At 36.1% G+C, this 25,532-nt stretch overlaps 1 protein-coding gene across 2 annotated transcripts in view; it reads right to left on the reverse strand.

Moving 5' to 3' along the window:
- Positions 1–25,532, reverse strand: part of MINDY2 (MINDY lysine 48 deubiquitinase 2) — an 83,867-nt gene that overhangs the window by 21,043 nt on the left and 37,292 nt on the right. For both annotated transcript variants that reach the window (XM_047766250.1, XM_047766249.1), the window contains exons 4-6: positions 21,841–21,999; positions 11,706–11,808; positions 4,613–4,755 (exon numbers count right to left, since the gene is read on the reverse strand). In XM_047766250.1, coding sequence (XP_047622206.1) covers positions 4,613–4,755; positions 11,706–11,808; positions 21,841–21,999 — 405 coding nt within the window. The remainder of the gene's footprint in view (positions 1–4,612; positions 4,756–11,705; positions 11,809–21,840; positions 22,000–25,532) is intronic.

Raw genomic sequence — 25,532 nt, forward strand, 5'->3', positions numbered from 1 at the left:
CAGTTTTAGCAGGCTCTTTATAAAAACTTGTCCTCTCTTCTTGGTTGTCTCAATTTGTTGGCATTTTCTTTTTCTTTCTGTATTTCTGTAGTATTGTTTGTTATTTCTCCTCTTTTATTTCTTATTTTATTTGAATCCCCCCTCTCTTTTTGTCTTTTCTTCTTAGTAAGCCTGGCTAGAGGTTTGTCAATTTTGTTTATCCCTTCAAAAAACCAGCTCTTGGTGGAGTTCCTGTCATGGCGCAGTGGTTAACTAATCCGACTAGGAACCATGACGTTGTAGGTTTGAGCCCTGGTCTTACTCAGTGGTTAACAATCTGGCATTGCCACGTGCTGTGGTGTAGGTCACAGACGCCGCTTGGATCCTATGTTGCTGTGGCTCTGGCGTAGGCCCGTGACTACAGCTCTACAGCTCCGATTAGACCCCTAGCCTGGGAACCTTCATATGCTGCAGAAGTGGCCCAAGAAAAGGAAAAAAGAAAAAACCCAGCTCTTGGTTTTACTGAGGTTTTTTTTTTTTTTTTCATTTTAAAATATCTCTATTTTATTTATTTCCTTCCTTCTGCTGCCTTGGGGTTTTGTTTGTTCTTTTGTTTCTAATTCTCTTAGGTGGTGGGATAGGTTGCTTATTTGAGATCTATGTATCTTTCTTTCTTTCTTTTTGAGGAAGGCCTGTATTGATGGGAACTTTCCTCTTAGAACTTCTTTTGCTAAATCTCATGGATTCTGTAAGGTTTCAATGTCATTTGTCTCAAGATATTTTCTGGTTTCCTCTTTGATTTCATTGTTGATCCACTGGCTTTTTAGTAGCATGTTTAGTTTCCATGTAATTTTTTTTTTTTCTCATTTTCCCCCCTGTGGTTGCTTTCTAGTTTCATATTGCTGTGGCTGGAAAGGATGCTTGAAATAACTTTTATCCTCCTTATATTTCACATTTTAATCACTAAATCTGGTTAATTATATCTCCTAAATGTCTATAGAATCTGTCTATTCTCCATTTCTTTACCACCTTAGTTCAAGTCATTACAATTTCTTACTTACAATAGCCTCTTAACTAAATACATATCCATTCTTGCCTCAAAGTCCAAAGTACTTTAATGTTATACAATGGGCAGGGAGACATACACAACTACCAATACACTGTTTAGCCATAGAATAGGTTTACTAAGAAAAACTTAGAAGCAGGGAAAAAAGTAGAGCGCACATATTCATTCTCTCAGCTACTATTCTTTCATGGAAATTCATATTTAGTCCAGAAACAGACCCAATGTAGAAAGTGCTCTAGGAGAGGAACACCATCCCAATCATACAGGAAGATTTAGGTAAGTAATAACTGGCCATTCCTGGTCAGGGGTATGGCCTTGATAAAAAAGGGAACATCTAAAGCTTAATTAGGGATGGTTGTGAAACAATCTCCAATGACAGCCAGAGACATTGTTTTTCCAGCTGAACTATCTCATCCCTGCTGAGAAAAAGAGAGAGAGAGAGAACAAAAAGAACCACTAGGCCATAAGGAGACCAAGGTCTATTTCTCCTTTTAACTTAGAACTCTACAAAATCTGGTACCTATCACTAGAGCCTTACATCATGCCTCTTATTTTCTATGCTTCAGTCACATAGGCTGTCCTTTAATTCCTTAAAAGGTTCTTTCCTTCCCTGCTTAAAAGGCCTTTGCGTACATGTTCCATCTGCTAAGTTAACACCCCTCCTTCTCCTTTTATTGCTAACTGATAAGCTCCTAGAAGATTTATTTTTCCGATCTCAGTTTATTTAATTTTTCTTTTATTTTCTTTTTCTTTTTTTTTTGTCTTTTTAAGGCCGCATCTGCAGCATATGAAAGTTCCCAGGCTAAGAGTCCAATTGGAGGTGCAGCTGTCAGTCTACGTCACAGCCATAGCAATGCCAGATCCAAGCCAAGTCTTCAATCAGGTTTTGGTTTAAACATTATGTTCTCAAGGAAGTCTTTCCTGATATCCTCAAATAAGTTATAAGTCTTAATAAAAACACTCACAGCATATTGTATATACACTTTACAGAGTGTCTCTCAAATAATAACTATTTTTTTAAGGTTGTTTTTTTTCCCCCCTTTTTTGACCCCCCTATGACATATGGAGTTCCCCGGGAAAGGGATCAGATCTGAGCCACAGTCACAACCTAAGCCACAGCTGTGGCAATGCTGGATCCTTAAGCCACTGTGCCAGGCTGGGGAATCAAACCTGCATCCCTGTGCTCCTAAGACACTACCAATCCCATTGCAACGCAGAGGGAACTCCTATTTTTTTAGTTTTATTGAATTATACTTAATTTACAAAGTTGTGGTAATTTCTGCTGTTGTACAATTACTTAACATCTATACCTGCCAGACTAGGAGGTCCTTAAATGGCAGTCCTAGTACTTAGCTGAACACCCAGATATTAGTCATGCTGAATAGGTATTTGTTAAATGAATGAATAAAGCATGGACTTGAAGAGATCAAGTGAAGTAAGATTACCTAGCAGCATTTACTGTGTTGCATTAACTCTGATTTTGAGGTAAATAACTCTGGGGCCATATCTAACACACATCTAGCTTAAATATGGGAATAATACAAAATAAGCTCTTACTATAACTAACAGGGGAGTAGGAGAGCTAAGGCTATAGAATATTCTCATATAAGCAAACAAATCATTATTTTACACACTTTGGGCATTTCAACTGGTTAAAGTGTTGAAAGAAATATCAAGTCCTGACTTTTTTTTTTGTCTTTTTGCCATTTCTTGCGCCACTCCCGTGGCATATGGAGGTTCCCAGGCTAGGGGTCGAATCAGAGCTGTAGCTGCTAGCCTACGCTACAGCCACAGCAATGCGGGATCTGAGCCGTGTCTGCAAACTACACCAGAGCTCATGGCAACGCCAGATCCCTAACCCACTGAGCAAGGGCAGGGATCGAACCCGCAACCTCATGGTTCCTGGTCGGATACATTAACCACTGAGCCACGATGGGAACTCCAAGTCCTGACTTTAATAAGCTACTTTCATTTAGAAAAATAAGACACATTTACATGGAAAGAAAACTGTTAACTAAGTACTTATCAATAAGTACAAGTAAGGATGATATGGCCCACAATAAATAAGAAGGAATGGTAAAATAGTGATCCTCAGCCTTAGCTGCATATTAAAATTACCTGGGGAGCATTTAAAAAATACTGTTGCTTAGGTCTCACCTCCAGAAATTCTGATTTAATTGAGTTGGTGGTGGGCTCTCAGCACTGGTATTTTATTTATTCATTTATTTATTTATTGCTTTTTAGGGCTGCACTCAGGGCATATGAAGTTCCCAGGCTAGGGGGTCAAATCGGAGCTACAGCTCCTGGCCTACACCACAGTCATGGCAATGCGGGATCCAAGCTCACATCTGTGACCTACACCATAGCTCGTGGCAATGCCGGATCCTTAACCCACTGAGCAAGGCCAGGGATTGAATCCATATCTTCATGGATATTAGTTGTATTTGTTTCTGCTGCGCCACAACAGGAACTCCAATATACATGTTTTTATTAGAGTACAGTTGATTTACCATGTTGTGCCAATTTCTGCTATACAACAAAGTAACCCATACATGTACATATATATACATATATATATATTCTTTCTTATATTATCTTCCATCACGCTCTATCCCAAGAGACTGGATAGAGTGGTGGATTTTTTTTTTTTTTTTAAGAGCTCCCCAAGTAGTTCTAGCATACAATTTGGATTGAGAAATACTGGTTTCAGAAGAGAAGAAGTAGCTTTACTAAAGAGTTACTATTGAAAAGCTTTTTAAAAGCCAAGTGAAATCTGGGACGGCAAAGCTAAAAAGGAGAATTTTCACATAGGGATTATGGAGTAAGAAATGGTATCAAAGTGCAGAAATGGGAAAGCATAAGTGTGTATGGAGATGGAAGATTATTTTTGAGTGACAGAACATTATGGCTGAAGCAAAGTGTTGGCACAGGGGGATAGTAGAAAACACCTTGCATTTTTATCCTCTAGGCACTGGGTTCTATGAATATTTTTGCTATTATTATTGACATGATCAGAACAGTATTCTACCACAGAAGTCTAGGGATAAGTTAATAAACTGCAGAATTAGGTTGCATCTATAAGAATGGAAGAGCTGAAGAGATAATAAAAGGGATGAATTAGTAAGTTTTTTTTTTTGGCAGAGCCATAAATGGCATGATAAAAAGAATTTAAAGTCACACTGATAACTTTAATAAGAAACATTATCATAAACACAAATCTTGATTCTTTCATCTAAACTCCTTCAGCTCTCTAATATAAACATGCATCATTAGCAGTGATTCTAGTTCTATCTCTAGGGCTTATTTTTTTTTTCTTAGAAAGAAATTAATAAATACATTTTAAAGTAGTACTTTGTGAAAAAGGAGTTGAGATCTAAATAAAACAAAAAACTGAAGTAACATATTGTTAATTCCATTCTATCCTAAAGAATTAATTAATAATTACCTTCATAATTTGATGGTTAAAGAATATTATGCTAAATTTTTAAAAATTTGAAACAAATCATAAGACATCTTTAAATTAAGCTCCTTTAGTTTAGAATAACAATAACTGTTTCTGTATCATACCTTGTATTTGGTCATGGTGCTAAAATGATTATTCCGAAAGAACACACAAAGTTCTCCTTCCTGAACCGTTGAAGTTAGTTCACATAATCCATGGTATGTCAGTTGAGTGGCTGTGTTATTTAGAAATTGCTCAGCTACAAAGCCTATGGAACCAATGCATAATATTAGATGGAAAAATAATTTCAAAATTAAAACGTTTTTCTATTTACATTGTGTTCCAAGTATGAAGAAAGGCCAATCAAAATAAGACTTCTACTATAACATGATGGCCCCAAATTGGAGAGTCTTCTTTCTAATTCTGCTATGGAAGATGTATCTATAGACATTTCCAGGCTAAGAAAACAGTTACGTGAAATTCTTTTTATCAGTAAATATATTTACTTATACCATGCCTACTTTCAAAAAGGATTTCATGTGGCCTACAGTAACAAAGACACAATAAAACTAAAACCCATTGAAATAAATAAGGCAAGAGTTAGCAACTTTAAAATAGGTAGAAGCAAAAGCTGTATGTTAACAGCTACATATGGATATGTGTTTAGAAATTAAAGTAGCCTCAAGAAATTGAGTTAAGATTTTGACAAAGATCTTATATAATTCTCAATTCACAAACTGCTCAATTCTTGTCTTAAAACTAAAAGTAGGCATTAGACTGAACAGAAAACAGTGAGATAATCTCCTCCAGCATATGCCACTCATTATATTGGATATTTAGAAATGGAAATCATCTGTTTTCAAAACATAATGAAATATATTAGAGTTCCTGTCATGGCTCAGTGGTTAATGAATCCAACTAGGAACCATGAAGTTGAGGGCTTAATCCCTGGCCTCACTCAGTGGGTTAAGGATTTAGCATTGCTGTGAGCTGTGGTGTAGGCCGCAGACGCAGCTCGGATCCCGCGTTGCTGTGGCTTTGGCATAGGCCGGCGGATGAAGCTCTGATTCGACCCCTAGCCTGGGAACCACCATGTGCCATGGGTGCGGCCCTAGAAAAACCAAAAAGACAAAAAAAAAAAAAGAGAGAGAGAGAGAAAAAAAGAAAAAGAAATATAATGAAGTTTTTCTAGGATTTAATTTAAAAGATACATATATGTAGATATATATACAGTTGATCCTCATTATTCACATAGGTTTATATCTGCAAATTTGCCTACTGGCTAAAATTTATAACTACAAAATCAATACCTGCTGCACTTTTGGGTCATTCCTGGATATGTGCAAAGCAGAAAAGAAAAATTGAGTCACCTAACAAGCACATTCCCCAATGAAGTCAAAACAGGCAACATTGCGCCTTCTTGTTTCAGCTCTCACACTGTGAACAAGTGTCATTTTCATGGTCTTTTTAATGCCACATTTTCATGTTTTTGGGGGGGTGATTTTTACTGTATAAAATGGCCCCCAAGTGTAATGCTGAAGCTAGTTCCTAAGTGCATAAAGGTTGTGATGTTCCTTATGGAGAAAATATGTATTTTTGCAGTTTCAGTCAGGCATGAGTTATAGTGCTGTTGGATATGGGTTTAATGTCAATGATCAATAACATATATTAAATAAGGGGTCTCAACACATAAACACACATAAAACACAATTATTTATGATCAGTTGATGAAAATCTTGAGACCAGAGGCTCACATGAACATATCTTGTCTTTCCCCTAGGAGCAGTGGTTTGGTACTGTATTTACCAATTCAGTGTTCACAGCAACTTTATAGAACATGACTATCAGTAATAATGAGAATCAATCGTATAAATATTTTAAAAGCCTGTATTTCTCTCTTTCCTTCTTTATCCTCCTTTTTCCTTTTGCTCTGCTTCTTTAATAAGGAATAAGGGGAAGGAGAATGCTCTAAATAGTTTTATAGGTGAGCAGGGAGGTGCAGATATAGGGAGTAAAGATGACTCTGTGTTAAGAAACTGATGCCTCAACCAGAAATTGAAAATAAACTTGGTAGGGCCAGAGACAGCTGTATTAATATAGGTTTATTACACTCCCTCACCATCCCTCACTTTTAGTGTCCAGCCATAGAACTTTAGGGGGGCAAAGTGGTTGTAAAAAGTTACCAATATATCCCTATTACACAGAATTGGTAAGGTAGGAGGGAAAGTGCAGAAAACTATACAAAAGGCCACAGCCAAAGGAAATTTACAGCACATTTGCAACTACTTGGTTTATACATTTAGAAATAAGACCCCCCCACACACAATTATCATTATTACTTTGCTAAATACTGAGTTATTAAGTAGAATGTATTAGTTACACTAAAGCACTTATAATTAATAGTATTTGAAACATAAGCATTTTGCCTGTGCTGGGAAGCACCACTGCTGTCTATACTATCCATGTAACTAAACATTTTCTTCAGAAAGATGTTTCCAAATGCCCCACCCACACCTCATTCACACAACATCCTCTCTACAAAACGCTTTGAAAATGACACAAAAATTCAGGGGACATATAGCACATAAATTTCGTGTATGAAATTCAAAAAATCCAACACTAGATAAGTCTTTCTCAGCTATTTGTTTCTATATAACAGGACATGGATTCAGAGAGAATAAGCAACTTACTCAAGGACATAAAACTAGTTATAGCAAAGTGAAAAATGGAACCGAGGAAAATTATTGGTATTAAGTTAAAAAATTTAGTGCTGATTATTATAAATGGAAAATGAGCTTTATTTCTCCTTAAACCATAGAGCATAGCCTAATTTAGACTTAGAGAGAAAAATGTTTCCTAATTCTTCAGCCAACTCTTAAACAGTGACACCTGCGTGATTTTAGTGTAATATTAAAAAGCCTAATCTAGTTTCAACTTTTCATAACTAATTAAGCAAATTACGGAGTTTTAAAGCATAATTTCATTGATTACTTAATTACAAATGGCAAAGGGCCATCTTTCCAACAACAACAAAAAATCTGGTAAATATCACCTTAATCACATTTGAAGATCAGCAATAATGAGAGAGTCAGACATCATGTGCTACCTAATTTGATGCAATAGAAAAGACAGGTGACCTATGCAGTATTCCTACAAAAAGTATAGAACCCAAACTACTCATGAAGAAACAATCAGTTGAACCCACATTGAGGACTAGTCCACAAAACAGCTAGAAAAACTGGCATAGACTATAAAGAAAAGTATAAACACCACAGATGATCAAAAAGGAATAAAGGATAGGGATCTGTTCTACATTATAGGAAACTAAATTGATATAACAATTAAATGATCCTTGATTGGAGCCGACACTGAAAAAAACATAAAAGCTGTAACTGGGACAATTGGGGAATTTTGCATATGAACAGTATATTAGATAAAAGTATTGTATCAGTGCTAAATTTACTGAGATAATTATATTGTGATTATATAGGAAATTTTTTTGTAATTAGGAGATAAATACTGGAGAATTAATAAAGTGTGATGGTATTTGCAATTAATGGTCACATGATTTAGGAAAAAAATGTATGTGTGTGTTGTGAATTCAGAAAGATGGCAAAAATTCAATATGTTAATAATTGGCGAATTTAGATAAAGCATATGTATATTCATAATTCATTGTGCTATTCCTACTTTACAGTTTGAGGGTTTTTTTTTCCAAAATAAAAGAGAAAAAGAAAAGGAAACCAATATTATTTAATCAAAAATAATATGGGAGTTCCCGTCGTGGCGCAGTGGTTAATGAATCCAACTAGGAACCATGAGGTTGCGGGTTTGATCCCTGCCCTTGCTCAGTGGGTTAAGGATTCAGCATTGCTGTGAGCTGTGGTGTAGGTTGCAGATGAGGCTCGGATCCTGCGTTGCTGTGGCTCTGGCGTAGGCTGGCAGCTACAGCTCCGATTAGACCCCTAGCCTGGGAACCTCCATATGCCGCGGGAGCAGCCCAAGAAATGGCAAAAAGACAAAAAAAATAAAAAATAAAAAAAATAATATGAACTCAAACTGTAATTGTCAGTGGTTATGGCACACAGTAAAGACTCAGTCAATATCTGAATAAGTAAATATGCTGCAATAATTTCCTTAAGCATATTTTTTACCTAGAAAAAATTGTTAAGGAGGAAATTATACCTGAGAGGGCATTTGGAATTAAATGACCAGCTCTGGTCAAGTCTGGCAGCTGGTGCTACACTGCTTTTTCCTTGTTGAATTTTGCTGCCATGCTACAACCATCATTATAACTTGATTCAAAAAGTATTAACACAGAAAGGAGGTAGCAAATAATAAGTACTCTATGTACATGTAAAAGTTCTGTACTTTTACTTACAAAGTATTGCCATCAAAAGAAAATGAATGTTCTCTGAAAGAAGTTGAAAGAATATCTAATTTGGAGTTCCTGTTGTGGTTTAGCAGCTTAAGAATTCGACATAGTATCTGTGAGGATGTGGGTTTGATCCCTGGCCTTACTCAGTGGGTTAAGGATCTGGAGTTGCCACAAGCTGCAGTGTGGGTCAGAAAGCTGTGGTGTAGGTCAGAGATGCCGCACAGATCCTGTGTTGCTGTGGCTGTGGGTAGGCCAGCAGCTGCAGCTCCAATTCGACCCTTGGCTCAAGAACTTCCATATGCTGCAAGTGTGGCTATAAAAAGAAAAAGAAAAAGAAAAAGAAAAAAAAGTATATCTAATTATATTTAACTGTTAAATAATATTTCTTTTTCATCAAAAAGGAACGATGGTAAAAATATTTCTTGTATTCTGTACCTTATGGAGATGAAATATTTGAATCTGTTAAAAAAATAAGTAATTATCATCTAAGACCACATTTCAATAATTTTTAATAAAGAAGGATTAGAAATAAAACACTTTGGAATATTTTGATTCAGAAGGAAAATTGCAATTGTAGGCTAAATAGAAAAAGAAAGCAGACTATTTCAGTTGAAAAACATACCCAAGAAAATATGATGAAGAAAATGGAAAGAAGCTAATTGCTACATTTCATAAGTAAATATGTCCACTTGTGGCTTTTTTTTTTTTTTGCTTTTTTAGGGCTGCACCCATGGCACATGGAGTTTCCCAGGCTAGAGGTCTAATCGGAGCCACATCTGCCAGGCTACCCACAGTCACAGCAACATCAGATCCCAGCTGCATCTGTGACCTACACCACAGCTCACCCCAACGCCGGATCCTTAACCCACTGAGCGAAGCCAGGGATTGAACCCACACCTCATGGTTCCTAGCTGGATTCGTTTCTGCTACACCACGACAGGAACTCCTTTTTATTTTCACTGTGGCCTTTTACTTCCTAAATAATTTCACAGTGCTTTATACAAGTAGCCACTGGGATCGAATGCTTATTTCAAACAGACTACATATTTGTAGTTTCTTATAAACAAAAACCTAGTTTAGTTTTTTAACTGTACTGAATTCCATATATAATTTTTCCTTGATATGGAAATGTGATAAATAAAATTTTGCCATTTTAAAATGTATACATCAAGGTATTAATCAGTTCTGATATATATTATCTAAAAATTCTAAACCATTAAAGAGGAAGACTCCTTCCTTGCTTTTACAAAGATATTCTTCTCAAGTTATCAATTGTATACAAATTAGCTGTAGTTTTTTGTTATCCCAGGGAATCAACGTCAAAGAAATAATAATAATAGTTGTAAAACCAGGTTGAGAAAAAGGAGACCGTTTCTTGGTTGTTGTTCATTTTGTTAGTGTATTAAGTCCCTGTTACACCGCAGCCTTGCTTGGGAAAAATGATGTTAACAGTATTTCCCATAGTTTCCTATCTTATAAATACATTCACCCAAATATTACTTATTGGCTATAATTCCATCTGTTAACATTTTCTGGGTTCTATTGTTCTCCCAATTATTACTGAATAGCATGCTAGAAGTTACTGAGAAAGTAGGAATCCACAAATGGATATTTTCTTTAAAGCCTGCTTTCTAGGAATATTTATGGTAATGAGAGCTTGGATAAAGAATGTAAAGTTCTAGTGAACGGAATTTTGTTAATTGAGGGGAAACATGTTTTGTAACAGCTTTTGTTGCTCCTCTCTCCCCCAAAAGTTAAACTATGCTGCCTAAAATTGTAGTGAAAGTGGTGTCGTGTCACACAAATCAATGATCAATAGCCTTATATACTTATATGTTTATTGCAAGTAAAAGACTAAGATGAGCCTAAATTAAAATACCATGTATTTTCTTGCTACTTGCCTCTTGCATTAACATGTTAATCTTCTGTATAAGTGAGTAGTATAATTAGTTGGGTTCTTATTAAACAATATGAGATTCATGTATATAACTTATTTTTTATGTTCTTATGCACTCTTGTAGTCACTTGGTTTTAATTTTTTAAAATGTAGTGACTGTACATTTTATTACACTTCGTGTAAAAGAACTGTGTGTCTGAGAGAGAATGATGAAGCTCATCACCTGCTTCTCATGATTTCTCTTTTTTGGTTAACCCTTCAAACCAAGGAAAATAGTAGTCTCAGTATTTGTGTATATTTATGAAAAATGTGCAGTGTGTGTTGGGGAAGTTATACCCAAATGGTATAGCTCCTGATGGTATTCTGGTTTTAAATCTGCTCTTCCCTCCATTGACGGGAATACAACTTAAAAAAGAAAAGAAACTGCCTCTATGTTGATGAATTTAGCAATTCTTAATTAGCTAAGAATTAGGGAAATTGATCATCAGAGGTGTACTCTGATCCAATACAGAGCATAAATATACTATATTGTACTGAAATATAAGGCATAGTTCTACAAAAATAAACACATGACTATCATAACACACATCTCAATCAACTGAAGTATCTAGGATAAATGATAAAGTTCCTTCGGTGGTCCCAAATAATCATCTTCTATTTACAAAATAATTCTCAGTAACCCCACGGTAACTGTCCATATCAAAGACATCATGTGATTCCAAAGACTTTTATTAAAATCCAGGCCTGATTTTACAAGACAAGTGAAAAGGTTCTAAGAAGAACTTTTCACTGGCACCTTATGAATAATTACTTCTTTTTAATTCCCACAAGTAGCATTACTTTTATTTTTTTAGAAGTTGTATTTAAGACATTTAAGAGATTCTAAATTGTAAGACAAGTTATTTTGCGAAGAATAAGTCAGGTAGTAGCAGCACTCACCCACCTTCACTAACCAGCTCACTATTGTCTGACTGCTTACAAGAGATGATCTTCTCCACTAGTTGGTTGTAGCTGCAGTTACCAACAGCTCTTACAATGTCAGCAATCTAGAAAACAAATGACTGTCTCACTAATCGAGATAAAATTAAAAACAATAACAAAGAAACCCATATCAGTCTTTAGGGTTTTATTTTAATACAATACTAAATATAAAATTATTACTTTTGAAAAAAGAAAAGTAGCACTGAAATCAACACAACAGTTTCCAATTTTGTTTATAGCTCACTATACTATGAAAAATATTGCTTACCTATATTTCAATTATGCAAAAAATAATAAAATGGATTATATGCAATTTCATTTCTTAAGATTGTAAAGATGCATTTAAGTGATTAAAATAAAAAGTAAACTGGAGTTCCCTTGCAGCACAGCAGGTTAAGGATCTGGCATTGTCATTGCAGCAGCTTGGGTCACTGCTGTGATTCAGGTTCAAGCCGTGGCCCAGGAATTTTGACATGGGGCGGGTACAAACAAAACAAAAAACAAACAAACAAACACCAAAAAAAAAAGTAAACTATTTCGGGCAGAAAATTAAGAAAATAGTTTTTTTTAAAACTAATAAACAAATGTTGGAGTTCCCGATGTGGCTCAGGAGTAACCAACTTGATTATTATCCATGAGGACGCAGGTTCAATCCCTGGCCTCGCTAAGAGGGTTGGGGATCTGGTGCTGCTGTGAGCTGTGGTGTAGGTCACAGACATGGCTTGGATCCCGAGTTGCTGTGGTTGTGGTGTAGTCGGACAGCTCCATGTTTGATTTGACCCCTTAGCCTGGGAACTTCCCTATGCTCTGGGTGAGGTCCTAAAAACACCAAAAAAAAAAAAAAAAAAAAAAGTTTTGCATTTAAAGCAAGGCAAATCTAAAAGTGTTAATTTATGGGATTGCCAGGACTTTCCCATATTATTTAGTTTCTAGCAAAGTATAACAGAGATAATGAGTAGATTTAACTGTTATTTTCCTAGAGTTAATATATATTAATAAGGGAAAGTATTTGCCTCATGATTCTTATTTAATCTTTGTCTATGGAGGTATAGTAGAAAAGTAAATTCAAAGTTCTAAGCTTTAATAAAACTAGGCATCTCTACTTTCCCTCCATTATACTTTACTTTGACTACTGAAGAGGAATATTTCTGTTGTTGAAACTACTTAATCTGATTGCCTTCCCATCCCCAAAATATATTTATTTATAAGTTATTTACATGTACTTAAATTAATACAATAATTGAGTGATATAAAAAATAAGGATAATGTTTTCTTTCCACATCCATATGGGCTTCTTGAATACCTACTCTGTGAACACAAGAATTGAAAGATCTGCACAATAGTTAAGGACAATGGTTTTCAAACTGGGAGCTTTTCAAAAAGCTAAAAGAATTCAAGGATCATGCAGTTTCTCAAGTATCTTAAGTTTTCATTCCATGCTGCATAGAAAATTTGAGAACAACTCCTTTGGGCTACAATTTATTTTCTTTGTTCCTACAAAATTCTAGGATGGTAGAAGCCTCTAAACCATGCAAGTGAGACTGATGGTTGACTGAAGAACAGTTAACTGAATAAGTTAAAGCAGGGATTTATTGAAAATGTTATTTACATATCTTAAACATTCCATGTTAACTTTTAAAACATAAATGTATTCACTTTTCAGTTTTCTTTTCTTTCTTCCTTTCTTTTTTTTTTTTTTTTTGGTCTAGATCCATGGCATATGGAAGTTCCTGGGCCAGAGATCGAACTCATACTGTAGCAGTGACAAAACAGGATCCTTAAATTGCTAGGCCACTAGAGAACTTACCACTTGTCAATTTTCTGATGCAGAGCCAAATAAGGCTGTTTTTTGAAAGTAGATCTTTTGGCTATGACTCTATGTAAATGACAGAAAAGAGTATGCCTTCCAGTTTTTACTTACATTGAAAACTTAGACCCTTAAGAAACAATTTGAGAGCATAATCCCATGAGCTGCAGTGTAGGTTGCCAATACGGCTTGATCTGGTGTTGCTGTGGTTGTAACTTAGGCTGACAGCTGCAGCTCCTATTCAACCCCTAGACTAGGAACTTCCATATGCTGCAGGTGCAGACCTAATAAGAAAAAAAAATCAGCTGTACTTCTATAGATAAGCAATGAGCAACACAAGGATTTCGAGTTTTCATAGGCAGAATCTCTACATTAATATTTCGTCAATTACTTCATTTGGATGCCTTTCATGCACTACTATGCAGTATGTGTTATTAGAGAAATTGCAGATTCAGCAGTGAATAAAATAGTCTGCTTTGATAATGTATATATTCTAGAGTAAAGACAATAAATCAAACAAGCGAATATATAATATGCTAGATAGTGGTATCTAGTGGTATGCAGCAGTTCTAAATTTATTTTCATTGTTCTATAGCATTCCATAGTATGAATATACTATATTTACTCATTCATCTTTTGGTGGCTTTCCAAGTTGTTTTTAGTTTGAGGCTATGACAAATAATACTGCTATGACCATTCTTCTACATTTATCCTGTTAAACAAATCTAGCATTTCTTCAGGGAATTCACCTGGTCAAGTTCTTGGGTCTTATCCTCAACTCTACCAGATAACTCGGAAATGCTTTCCAAAGAAGGTAGCTAATTTACACTATCATCAGCATGGAATGAGAACTTTCCATACTATCTTTTCCAACATTTAGTATTGTCAGACTTCTAGATGTTAGCCATTCTGAAGAGTATGATGGTATCTCATTTTGGTTTTAATTTGCATTTCCCTGATAACTAGTTCATAGGTTTACTGGCCATTTGGGATCCATTTTTGTGAAGTGCCTGTTCAAGTCATCTGCTCCTTTTTTTTACTAGGATGTCTATCTTAAAAAAATTATTTGCAGAAACTCTTTATACCTTCTGGATAGTAATCCTTTATTCATTATATAAATTGCAATTAGTCTCTGTGGCTTGATTTTATTCTCTTTGGGATTTCTTTTTTTTTTTTTTTTTTTTTTGCTTTTTATGGCTGCACCTGTGGTATATGGAAGTTCCCAGGCTAGGGGTCTAATCCAAGCTGTAGCCGCTGGACTAGGCACAGCCACAGCAACACCAGATCTGTGCCGCATCTGCGACCTACACCACAGCTCACAGCAACACCAGATCCTTAACCCACTGAGCGAGGCCAGGGATCGAACCCACATCCTCGTGGATACTAGTCTCGTCTGTTAATCACTGAGCCGTGACGGGAACTCCCTCTTTGGGATCTCTTTAGACAAACACCAGTCTCAATTTTAATGTATTCATGTTTTCCAATGTTCTTTATGGTTACTGAATTTGTGTATTGTTTTAGCAATCCTTTCTTATCATTAAGGTAAGAAACATATTCTCAAACTTTTGCAGTTTTATCTTTTACAACCCACTGAGCAAGTCCAGAGATCGAATCCTCATGGGCACTATGTAAAGTTCTTAACCCACTGAGCCTCAAGAAACTCCCATTGGTCTAATTCTTAATTACGATACTTAAAACATTTTGTGTCTGGAAGAGTAAGTCCTCCCTACTTGTTCTGCTTCAAGAATATCTTGGTTTCTTTTCCTGGTCCTTTGCATTTCTATATAAATTGTAGGATCAACTTGTCACATTCCACACCTACTCCCCACAAATCTGCTGGGATTTTGTTTGGGGTTATAGTGAAACTATAATTCATTTTAGAGAGAACTGACATCTTCATAAGTTATCTTAAAATCAAAAACCTAGGAAGAGTAGAGACCTACATTTACATAGTTCTCTAATCTGTCTCAAATTTAAAACTGTCCCTATAGAGGTCTTACATATCTTTTTGTTAGATTTATTCCTAGTAACTTACGCTATTAAATGACATTTTTAAAATTTCATTTTGTTTATCATTTAAAAAACCTTTTTGAAGAATTTTAGCTTTGTTAATCTTCTTTATTATGTATTTACTTTCTATTTAATACTTTCACTCAAGATATTTAGCTCATTAATTTTCAGTCTTTTATCATCCTTTAATATATGAATTTAGTGTTTAAAAAACCCCTTTAAAAACTGTTTTAGCTGGAGTTGTGTCATGGCGCAGTGGAAACAAATCCAGTAAGGAACCATGAGGACATGGGTTCAATCCCTGGCCTTGCTCACTGGGTTAAGGATCGGTGTTGCTGTGAGCTGTGATGTAGGTCACAGACATGGCTCTAACCTGGCATGGCTATGGCTGTGGCGTAGGCTGGCAGCTGTGGCTCCAATTAGACCCTCTAGCCTGAGAACCTCCACATGCCACGGCTGCAGCCCTAAAAAGCAAAAAAACAAAACTGTTTTAGCTAAATCTCACAAGTTTTGACACAGATTTAGTTGTTGTGTCCTTTAAGTTTCATTATGATTTTCTGATCCAAACAGTCTCTACTATTTTTTCCTACTGATTTCTAGCTTAATTACACTGTGGTCAGAGACTGTTCTATACTCCATACATTTTTTTGTTTGTTTGTTTTAGGGCCACACCCGAGGCATATGGAAGTTCCCAGGCTAGGGGTCTAATTGGAGCTGTAGCTGCCAGTCTACACCAAGGCCTCAGCAACGTGGGATCCAAGTCACGTGTGGAACCTATACCACAGCTCACAGCAACTTGGGATCCTTAACCCACTGAGTGAGGCCAGGGATCAAACCCATTTCCTCGTGGATACTAGTCAGGTTCCTTACCATTGAGCCAGGATGGGAACTCCTCCATACATTTTAAATCCTTAGAATTTTGTTGAAACTTGCTTTATGGACCAGCATCAGGTCAATTTTTGTATATTTCATAAGTGCATAAAAAGAATGCATAGTCAGGTTCATAGAAAACAAGGAATGTCTGAGAAAATGGCATAGATAAGAGGAGACTAGGAAAATACAAAGATTAAGTGCAATGTGTTACCCTGAACTGGATTCTGGAACAACAACAAAAAACTAGTGGAAAAAACTGGAGAAATGTGAATGAAGACTGTAATATAGTTAATAGCAATCTACCAATATTAAATTTCCAAGTTTTGACACATGTACCACGGTCATGTAAGATTAGGGGAAACTAGGTGAAGACTGTATGGGAATTCTGAATAATATCTTTGCAATTTTTCTGATAAATCAAAAAGTATTCAAAAACTAAAAGTTAAATAATTTGGAGTTCCCATCATGGCACAGCAGAAATGAATCCGACTAGGAACCATGAGATTGTGGGTTCAACCCCCGGCCTCACTCAGTGGGTTAAGGATCCAGCGTTGCTGTGAGTGCAGACGAGGTTCGGATCTGGCATTGCTGTGGCTCTGGCATAGGCTGGCAACTATAGCTCCAATTCACCCTCTAGCCTGGGAACCTCCATATGCTGTGAGTGTGGCCCTAAAAAGCAAAAAAAAATTTTAAAGACTATCAACTCACTGATTTTCTTTTCTGCTTCTATCAATTACAGAGAAAGTTATATTAAAAGCTTCCAGTATGACAATATATTTCTTCTTATAATTCTGTTAAGTTTTGCTTTACATACTTTGAGGTTATGTTGTTATATGTATACAAATTTTGTTTTCCACTGTCAGAAACTGACCTTTATTCTTTGTGACTGTTCCCATAGCCTGAAAGAATGAACAGTCGATAATGGCATTTGCTTTCCAGGTGTCTTCAGGCACATAGAAATTTAAAATGATTATATCTTCTTGGCAAATTAAACACTATATCATTAGCAATGTTTTTTGACTTAGTCTGTTCTTTCTGATATTACTATAGATACATCAGCTTTTGATTAGCAATGCTATGGCATCTCTTCTCTCTTTGCAGTCTTTCTGTTTAACTTCAGACTGTTTTATATATATATCATATATATATCATATATATATGATATATATATGATATATATATAATCTGGCTTCAGAATCACCATCTTTAACTAGAACATTTAGTCCCACTGACATTTATTATAATTAGTCATATATTTGAATTTATTGAATCTACCATTCTCTCTTTTCTATCAGTTCAATATTCCTTGACTTCTCCTTCCTTCCTTCCTTCTCCTTTTTTTTTTTGTGTGCTTTTTAGGGCCTCACTGGTGGCATATAGAAATTCCCAGGCTAGGGGTCCAACTGGAGCTGCAGCTGCCAGCCTACACCACAGCCACAGCAACACTGTGGGATCCAAGCAGCATCTGCGACCTAACACCACAGCTCATGGCAACGCTGGATCCTTAACCTGTTGAGCAAGGCCGGGGTTTGAACCCACATCCTCATGGATACTAATCAGGTTCATTACCACTGAGCCATGAAGGGAGCACCCTTTTCCTTCTTTTTGAATTAATTTTCCCCCTTCTACTAAATCTAGAAATTATCCACTATTTTTTCTATTCTTTTCACAGTTACTCTCAAAGAACATTATCCAATAGCTTATGCTATAATAATGGAAATATTCCAAATCTTTGTTGTCCAATGAGATATCTACTAGCCACATGCGGCTACTGAGAAACTGTAACAAAAGTGTCTAGCAAAACTTAGGAAATAAATTTTTCATTAAATTTAAAGAGCCACACTTGGCTGCCATATTGGACAGAAAAGTTACAGAAACTATCACATCTACTCCTACCATATCAAATTTAGAAGTTAATACTCTCTTCTTGAACAATTAATTCTAGGCCCTTAGAATACCTTACGCTTCTCCCAATTTCTGTTATTTTTTTTGCATATGCTAATGTTCTTTTATTAAACCTCCTAAAATAATGTTATTATTTAATACAGTCAATCATTTGTATTTATCATGTTATTTTCTTTCCATTCATTCTTCCATCTGGGATCAGTTTCCTTCTTTTCAAAATCCTTGTTTTGAATTTCCATTAATGATGGTCTACTGGCAGAAAACTATCTTAATTAATCTAAAAATTACTTTACATCTCTCTAGTCTTAAAATATAACTTTTCCAGCAATAGGAAATAGATTAGCATTTGACTTTTTCAGTACATTGAATGTATAATTTCCACTGTCCTCTGCCTTCTAATGTTGCTCCTAAAGAGTTAGTTATCAATTAATAATGAAGAAAATACCTTCTCAGTGGCTGGATTATGGTGCCTGACCACTGTCCAGAAAATGGCTGATCTTTACTTGCAAAATAATTATTGCAGTACACATAATCAGTATACAAAGAACTAGCCCAGTTCTGAGAGATATTCATAGAGAGTTATGGATTTCAAACTTTTGCCTTGTTTTTTTTCTCTCAATAGCACAATCCTTCTGTCACAAAACAAGTAAAATAGGTAAAAAGCACATCTCTTAGGCCCTTCCAAAAGTTTGAAAACCACTTTATAGACCAGAAAAGTCTGATGAACAATCTCCGCCCTACATTAGAGTATATATTTTTCTTTAAGCATATATATTCAACTGTTTGCCAGGTAATATATAGCTACACATGCAGTCAGAGGGATGATCTGAGTCCAGTTTTTTTGTTTTTTTTTTGCTATTTCTTTGGGCTGCTCCCGCGGCATATGGAGGTTCCCAGGCTAGGGGTCGATTTGGAGCTGTAGCCACTGGCCTACGCCAGAGCCACAGCAACGCAGGATCTGAGCCGCGTCTGCAACCTACACCACAGCTCACGGCAATGCTGGATCCTTAACCCACTGAGCAAGGGCAGGGACCGAACCCACAACCTCATGGTTCCTAGTTGCATTCGTTAACCACTGCGCCACGACGGGAACTCCCTGAGTCCAGTTTTTAAGAACTCAGGCTTAAGTTCCTTAGGCCATGAGCTCATTCTCCTGAAGAATCTAGGCTATCCAGCATTGCCATCTGTCAGGACCCAACATGGGTCACTTTGCAGGTATAAAATGCTAGACACATTTAGATTTTTCTCTTTCTTTCTTTTTTTCCAGGCCGCACCTGCAGTATATGGAGGTTCCCAGGTTAGAGGTCCAATCCAAGCTGCAGCTGCTGGCCTACACCACAGCAACACCAGATCCAAGCCGCATCTGCAACCTACACCACAGCTCACAGCAAGACTGGATCCTCTTATTTTTTATTTTTTTATTTTTTTTGCTTTTTAGGGCCACACTTGTGGCATATGGAGGTTCCCAGGCTAGGAGTCTAATTGAAGCTACAGCTGCCAGCCTACACCACAGCCACAGCAACACCAGATCGGAGCTGCGTCTGTGACCTACACTGCAGCTCACGGCAACGCCAGATCTTTAACCCATTGAGCAAGGCCAGGGATTGAACCCGCAACCTCATGGTTCCTAGTCGGATTGTTTCTGCTGTGCCATGACAGGAACTCCCAAGGCCAGATCCTTTAACCCACTGAGTGTGGCCAGGGATCAGGCCCTAAAAAGACAAATAAATAAATAAAACAAAAGAGTATTCCATAGTGGGGAATCATCTAGTACACAAACTTGAGTTAGAAATGAGCTTGACATATCTGAAAAAATAGAAAGAGTATTGCTGGAGGGTAGTAAAAAGGTGGGAAAATTATATGAGGTGAAGTTGAACAGAAGGCAGAGTCTAGATTATGCAGTATATCATAAAAACTCTAATAAAAAATGTATGTCTTATTTCAGTTACAGTTGAGGCTTTTAAGGAAAGGAGTAGGGTACCAGGATAAAGGGAAGGTTTATTTCACAAAGATCACTCTGCATGCCATGACATTTTGCTGGAGGGAAGAATAACCTTTTCAACAAATGGGACTGGAACAGGTAAATATCTACATTCAAAAGAATGAAGTTGGATCACTTCCCCAAACCATATACACAAATCAACTCAAAAGGGATCATACTCCTAAATGCAAGCACTAAAACTATAAAACTCTTAGAAGAAGATATAGAGGCGGATCTTTGTGACTTTGGGTTAGGCAAAGCCTACAAAAAAACAAAAATTGGACTTCATTAAAATTAAAAATTTTGTGCTTCAATGTGCACCAAGGGACATGAAATGATGTTTCTAGAAGCATTACTGAAAAGGCAAAAAAGGCCAGAAACAATCCAATTGTTTCTTCATGGGAGAAATGGATCAATAAATCATAGTTGCCAAGGAGAAGGAGGAGGGGGTAGGAGTGAGATGGATCAGGAGTTTGAGGTCAGCAGATGCAAACCAGTACATTTAGAATGGATAAGCAGAGTTCCCATCATGGCTCAGAGGAAACGAATCTGACTAGTATCCATGAGGACCCAGGTTCAATCCCTAGCCTTGCTCAGTAGGTTAAGGATCTGGTGTTGCAGTGAGCTGTGGTATAAGTCAAAGATGAGGCTAGGATATGTCGTTACTATGGCTGTAGTGCAGGCCAGCGATTGCAACTCCAATTTGACCCCTAGCTTGGGAACCTCCATATGCTGTGGATGCAGCCCTTAAAAAAAAGAATGGATAAGCAACGAGGTCCTACTATATAGCATAGGGAGCTATAGCCAATCTCTTGGGATAGAATATGATGGAAGATAATATGTGAAAAAGAATGTGTATATATATATGACTGGGTCACTTGGCTGTACAGCAGAAATTGACTGAACATCGTAAATCAACTATACTTTAACAAAAAAATTTTAAATTAAAATTTTTTTTGTGCTTCAAAGAACACTGTCAAGAAAATGAAACAGTAAGCCACAGAATGAGAGAAAATATATGCAAATCATAAATCTGTTAAGACATATACTTTATTCATTATAAATATATGAAGAACTCTTATAACCCTATAACAAAAAGACTAATAGCCCAATTAAAAATGGGCAAAGGATCTGCAGATCTTTCTCCAAAGAAGATATACAAACAGCTAATAAGCATATGAAAAGATGCTCACCATCACTGATCATTAGAGAAATGCAAACAAATCCCCAATGAGATATGACTTCACATCTACTAGATTGGCTGTAATCAAAAAGACACAATGACAAGTGTTGGTGAGGATGTGGACTCTGCTGTAGATGTCCTCTAACTCCATGAAATTACACTCAAAGTCTTGCGCAGATTTAGCCATCTGGAGGACTGTGCTCTTAACCTCACAATTTGGCTAATTCCACACAATGGCACAAAAATGTAATTTCAGAAAACCGAAATCTAGATTAATTTGCCAAATTAGTATTTTTTTCTACATTTGTGTTTATATAATTTAAACTTTTTCTACTTACCTGAGGGTCCACTAACCATCCATGGTACAAAGGAATATCAAGAAGATCAAATACTATGCATTCTGGTGTATATTCAAACACTCGAACACCAGTGAATTTTACATTTACATCCAAGCCGGTCTGTAGTTTGTGTAATACTGCCATAGCATCGCTCATATTCTGAAAATAGAAAGGAGAAGGGTAAAAATGAGAAAAATCAAACAACAAAGAAGAGATTTAAGTGCGGACACATTTACTACCAATTTTCTATTTTATCCAATTTATTCATCCCTTAAATTTTTAAGTATCTACTATATGCCAGGCCCTAATCTGAGTTCTAAAGATATAATAGTGGAGAAGTTCCTGCTGTGGCATAGCAGGTTAAGAATCTGGCATTGTCTCTCTGGTGGCGTGAGTTTGATCCCCAGCCCAGCACAGTGATTGAAGAATCCAGCATTACTGCAGCTGTGGTGCAGGTCATAGCTATGGCTCAGATTTGATCCCTGGCCCAGGAACTTCCACATGCTGTGGGTGTGGCCAAAAAAAATACAGATATAGATAAAATAGTGGATAAAACAAAGTTCCCAATCTCATGGAACTAACGTCGTATTGAGAGAGACAAACACATAAATTATTACAAGTATTAGTAAGAAAAATTGAATAGGATAAAAGATGTACAGAGTGAGAGAGGTGAGGGACCTATTTTTAGACCAGGAAGCCCAAAGATAAAAGTTCCTAGTCAAAGAGGAAGGCCTCTCCCACTTCTAGGTATATATACCACAAAATTAAAAGCAGCATTTTGAAGAGATATGTGTACCTCCATATTCACTGCAGCATTATTTACAGCAACCAAGAGATGGAATCATCCCAAATGCCCATTAACAGATAAATGCTTAAAAGAAACATGGTATGTATATGCATATATACATACATACACATATACATACAATGGAATACACACACACACAGGGGACTATTATTCAGTCTTAAAAAGGAAATCCTACTACATGCTACAATGTGGATGAAACTTGAGGACACTATGCTGAGTGAAATAAGTCCTTGCAAAAGGACAAATAGTGCATGATTCCACTTATATCTAGAACAGTCAAAAATCACAGAAAGTAGAATGGTGGTTGTCAGGGGCTGGAGGGAGGGAGATTGCTCAATGAGCACAAAAAATTTTAGTTTTACAAGATGAAAATGTTCTAGAGATCTGTTAGACAATAATGTGAATATAGCTAACACAACTGCACTATATACTTAAAAATGGCTAAGAGAGGAGTTTCCAGGTGGCACAGCAGGTTAAGAATATAGCATTGTCATAGCTGTGGCTTGGGTCCCTACTGTGGTACAGGTTTGGTTCTTGTACCTGGAAATTTTCTATGCCACGGGTACAGTCAAAAAAAAAAAAAAGTTAAGAGAGTGAATTTTGTATTAAGTTTTTAAACCATAATTTTGAAAAAAGAAAGAAAAAGGAATGAGCCATCAAGCCATGAATAGACATGGAGAAATTTTAAATGTACATTACTAAGTAAAAGAAGCCAATCTGAAATGTACTGTATAATTCCAAATGACTCAGTGGGAAAAGGCAAAACAAAGGAGAGAGTAAAAAGATGAGTGGTTGTCAACGGTTGTGATGAGGGAAGGATATAATGGCAGGTGGATTTTTAGAGCAGTGAAACTATTCTATATGATACTGTAACCATGGATACATGTCATTACATATTTGTCAAAACTCACATAATGTATAAATGCCAAAAGTGAACCCTAATATAAACTACAGACTTGAGATGATAATTATTTATCAATGTAACTGGTGGCTGGATCACAAAGACTTGTTAGCCAATTTAAAGACTCATTTTATCTACATTAGTTTTCTTGAGAAAGACAGTCATTTAAGTCTGTAATGAAGACTATTTTAAAACATGTTTTTCTAAACATTTTAATATAGCACATATGGACATAATTTTAGAGGATATATGTGATGCAACAAATAAAAACCAATATATAAAATTTAACAAAATTTTACTGAATCCCTACTGTTAATCAGACACTGTGTTACATACTAAAGATATAAAGTAGAAGTAGACTGTAGCCTCCTGGAGGGCTAATAGTAGAAAGGGTGAACATGAAATAAACCCTTTTATATTAGAATTAAGGACTCTCTCTGAAATCTGAAAAAGATGAATTTAGGTCATAAAAACAAAGTTCCATTTTTTTCAATTAATAAAATTCCATTCTAAGAGACTGTACAGACTAAAAACAAATTATTCAAATGGTTTACATTTAATGAATGAAGAATTTATAAAAGGATAACACCGTTATTTACATAGTTCTTGGTTTTGTCAGTTTCACTTCTTTTTAATAACTGTATTCCCTTAAAACAATATATTTTTTTAGTCTTGAGAAAAATTTTTAACCCTTGAAAACAATCATCTCATAGTTTCTCCTTCAGTGTTTTAAAACTCTTCCTAAAGCCATATCAGTGATGAAAGTGAGAAAACAGTGATAATAATGAGCCATTGTAGAACTATAGTTTTACTATCCCCATTTTTTTTTTCTGTTATATTTCTTAAATTCTTAGTTGCCAATCACCCAATTTCCTTTAAGGGTAAGTATAATTTCCAATAGCTTCTGGACTCATGCTTATACCTTTACACATCTTCTACATTTTTTATAGATTGTATAATATTAAAAATAACTAAATCGATACCATTGAATAATCCCCATAAAGATTAGTAAAACTGATGAAAATAAATTTATAAACAAAGAGTTAAAAAGAGCATTTGGCCATCTTGATTCTAAATCTAAATTATGATAGTATTATAAAATATAAATCCTAGGGATGGATACTTACATACCAAGGATTACTACTCCTTTAAGCCAACAGTTCAACTGTTCCTTAGTTCAACATTTTTCTTAAAGTTACCTCTAATGTGGTGAAATTTTAAATTTAAAGTGTATTTAAAAAAAATATTTTCAGTCATATAAAAACCTATCATAAACACACAGCGTTTTGTCATCATGAAGCAAAACTGGAAAAAATATGCTCTTTGTTTACATTACAACTTCTAGTAAAGGGTTTTTTCTTTTCTTTTCTTTTCTTTTTTTTTTTTTTTTAGTCTTTTTGCCATTTTCTTGGGCCGCTCCCGCAGCATATGAAGGTTCCCAGGCTAGGGGTCAAATCGGAGCTGTAGCCACTGGTCTACGCCAGAGCCACAGCAACGCGGGATCCGAGCCACGTCTGCAACCTACACCACAGCTCACGGCAACACCGGATCCTTAACCCACTGAGCAAGGGCAGGGACCAAACCCGCAACCTCATGGTTCCTAGTCGGATACGTTAACCACTGCGCCACGACGGGAACTCCTGGTAAAGGGGTTTTAATTAGGCAGACTGTAGCTCTGCATGGTCTTTCTAAAATTTAGGCTTAAAAAACAAAATTTAGGCTTAAACATCTCTGCTCCCATAAAATTATACAAAAAAGAACACCATTACCCATGAAACATTAAACACTAGCTTAAACTCAGCCATATCAGCTTGGTAAATATTATTTTGAAAACTAATGGTAATGCAATCACAATACCTTATAAATAAATTTAAAGCTTTTTTTTTCTTTTCAGTTTTTAGGGCTACTAGGGGTTGAATCTGAGTTGCAGCTGCCAGCCTGTACCACAGCCATCAACAGCAACGCTGGATCCCAGCTGTGTCT

The sequence above is a fragment of the Phacochoerus africanus genome, chromosome 2, assembly GCF_016906955.1.
Source record: "Phacochoerus africanus isolate WHEZ1 chromosome 2, ROS_Pafr_v1, whole genome shotgun sequence".
In the NCBI taxonomy this organism is placed as follows: Eukaryota; Metazoa; Chordata; class Mammalia; order Artiodactyla; family Suidae; genus Phacochoerus; species Phacochoerus africanus.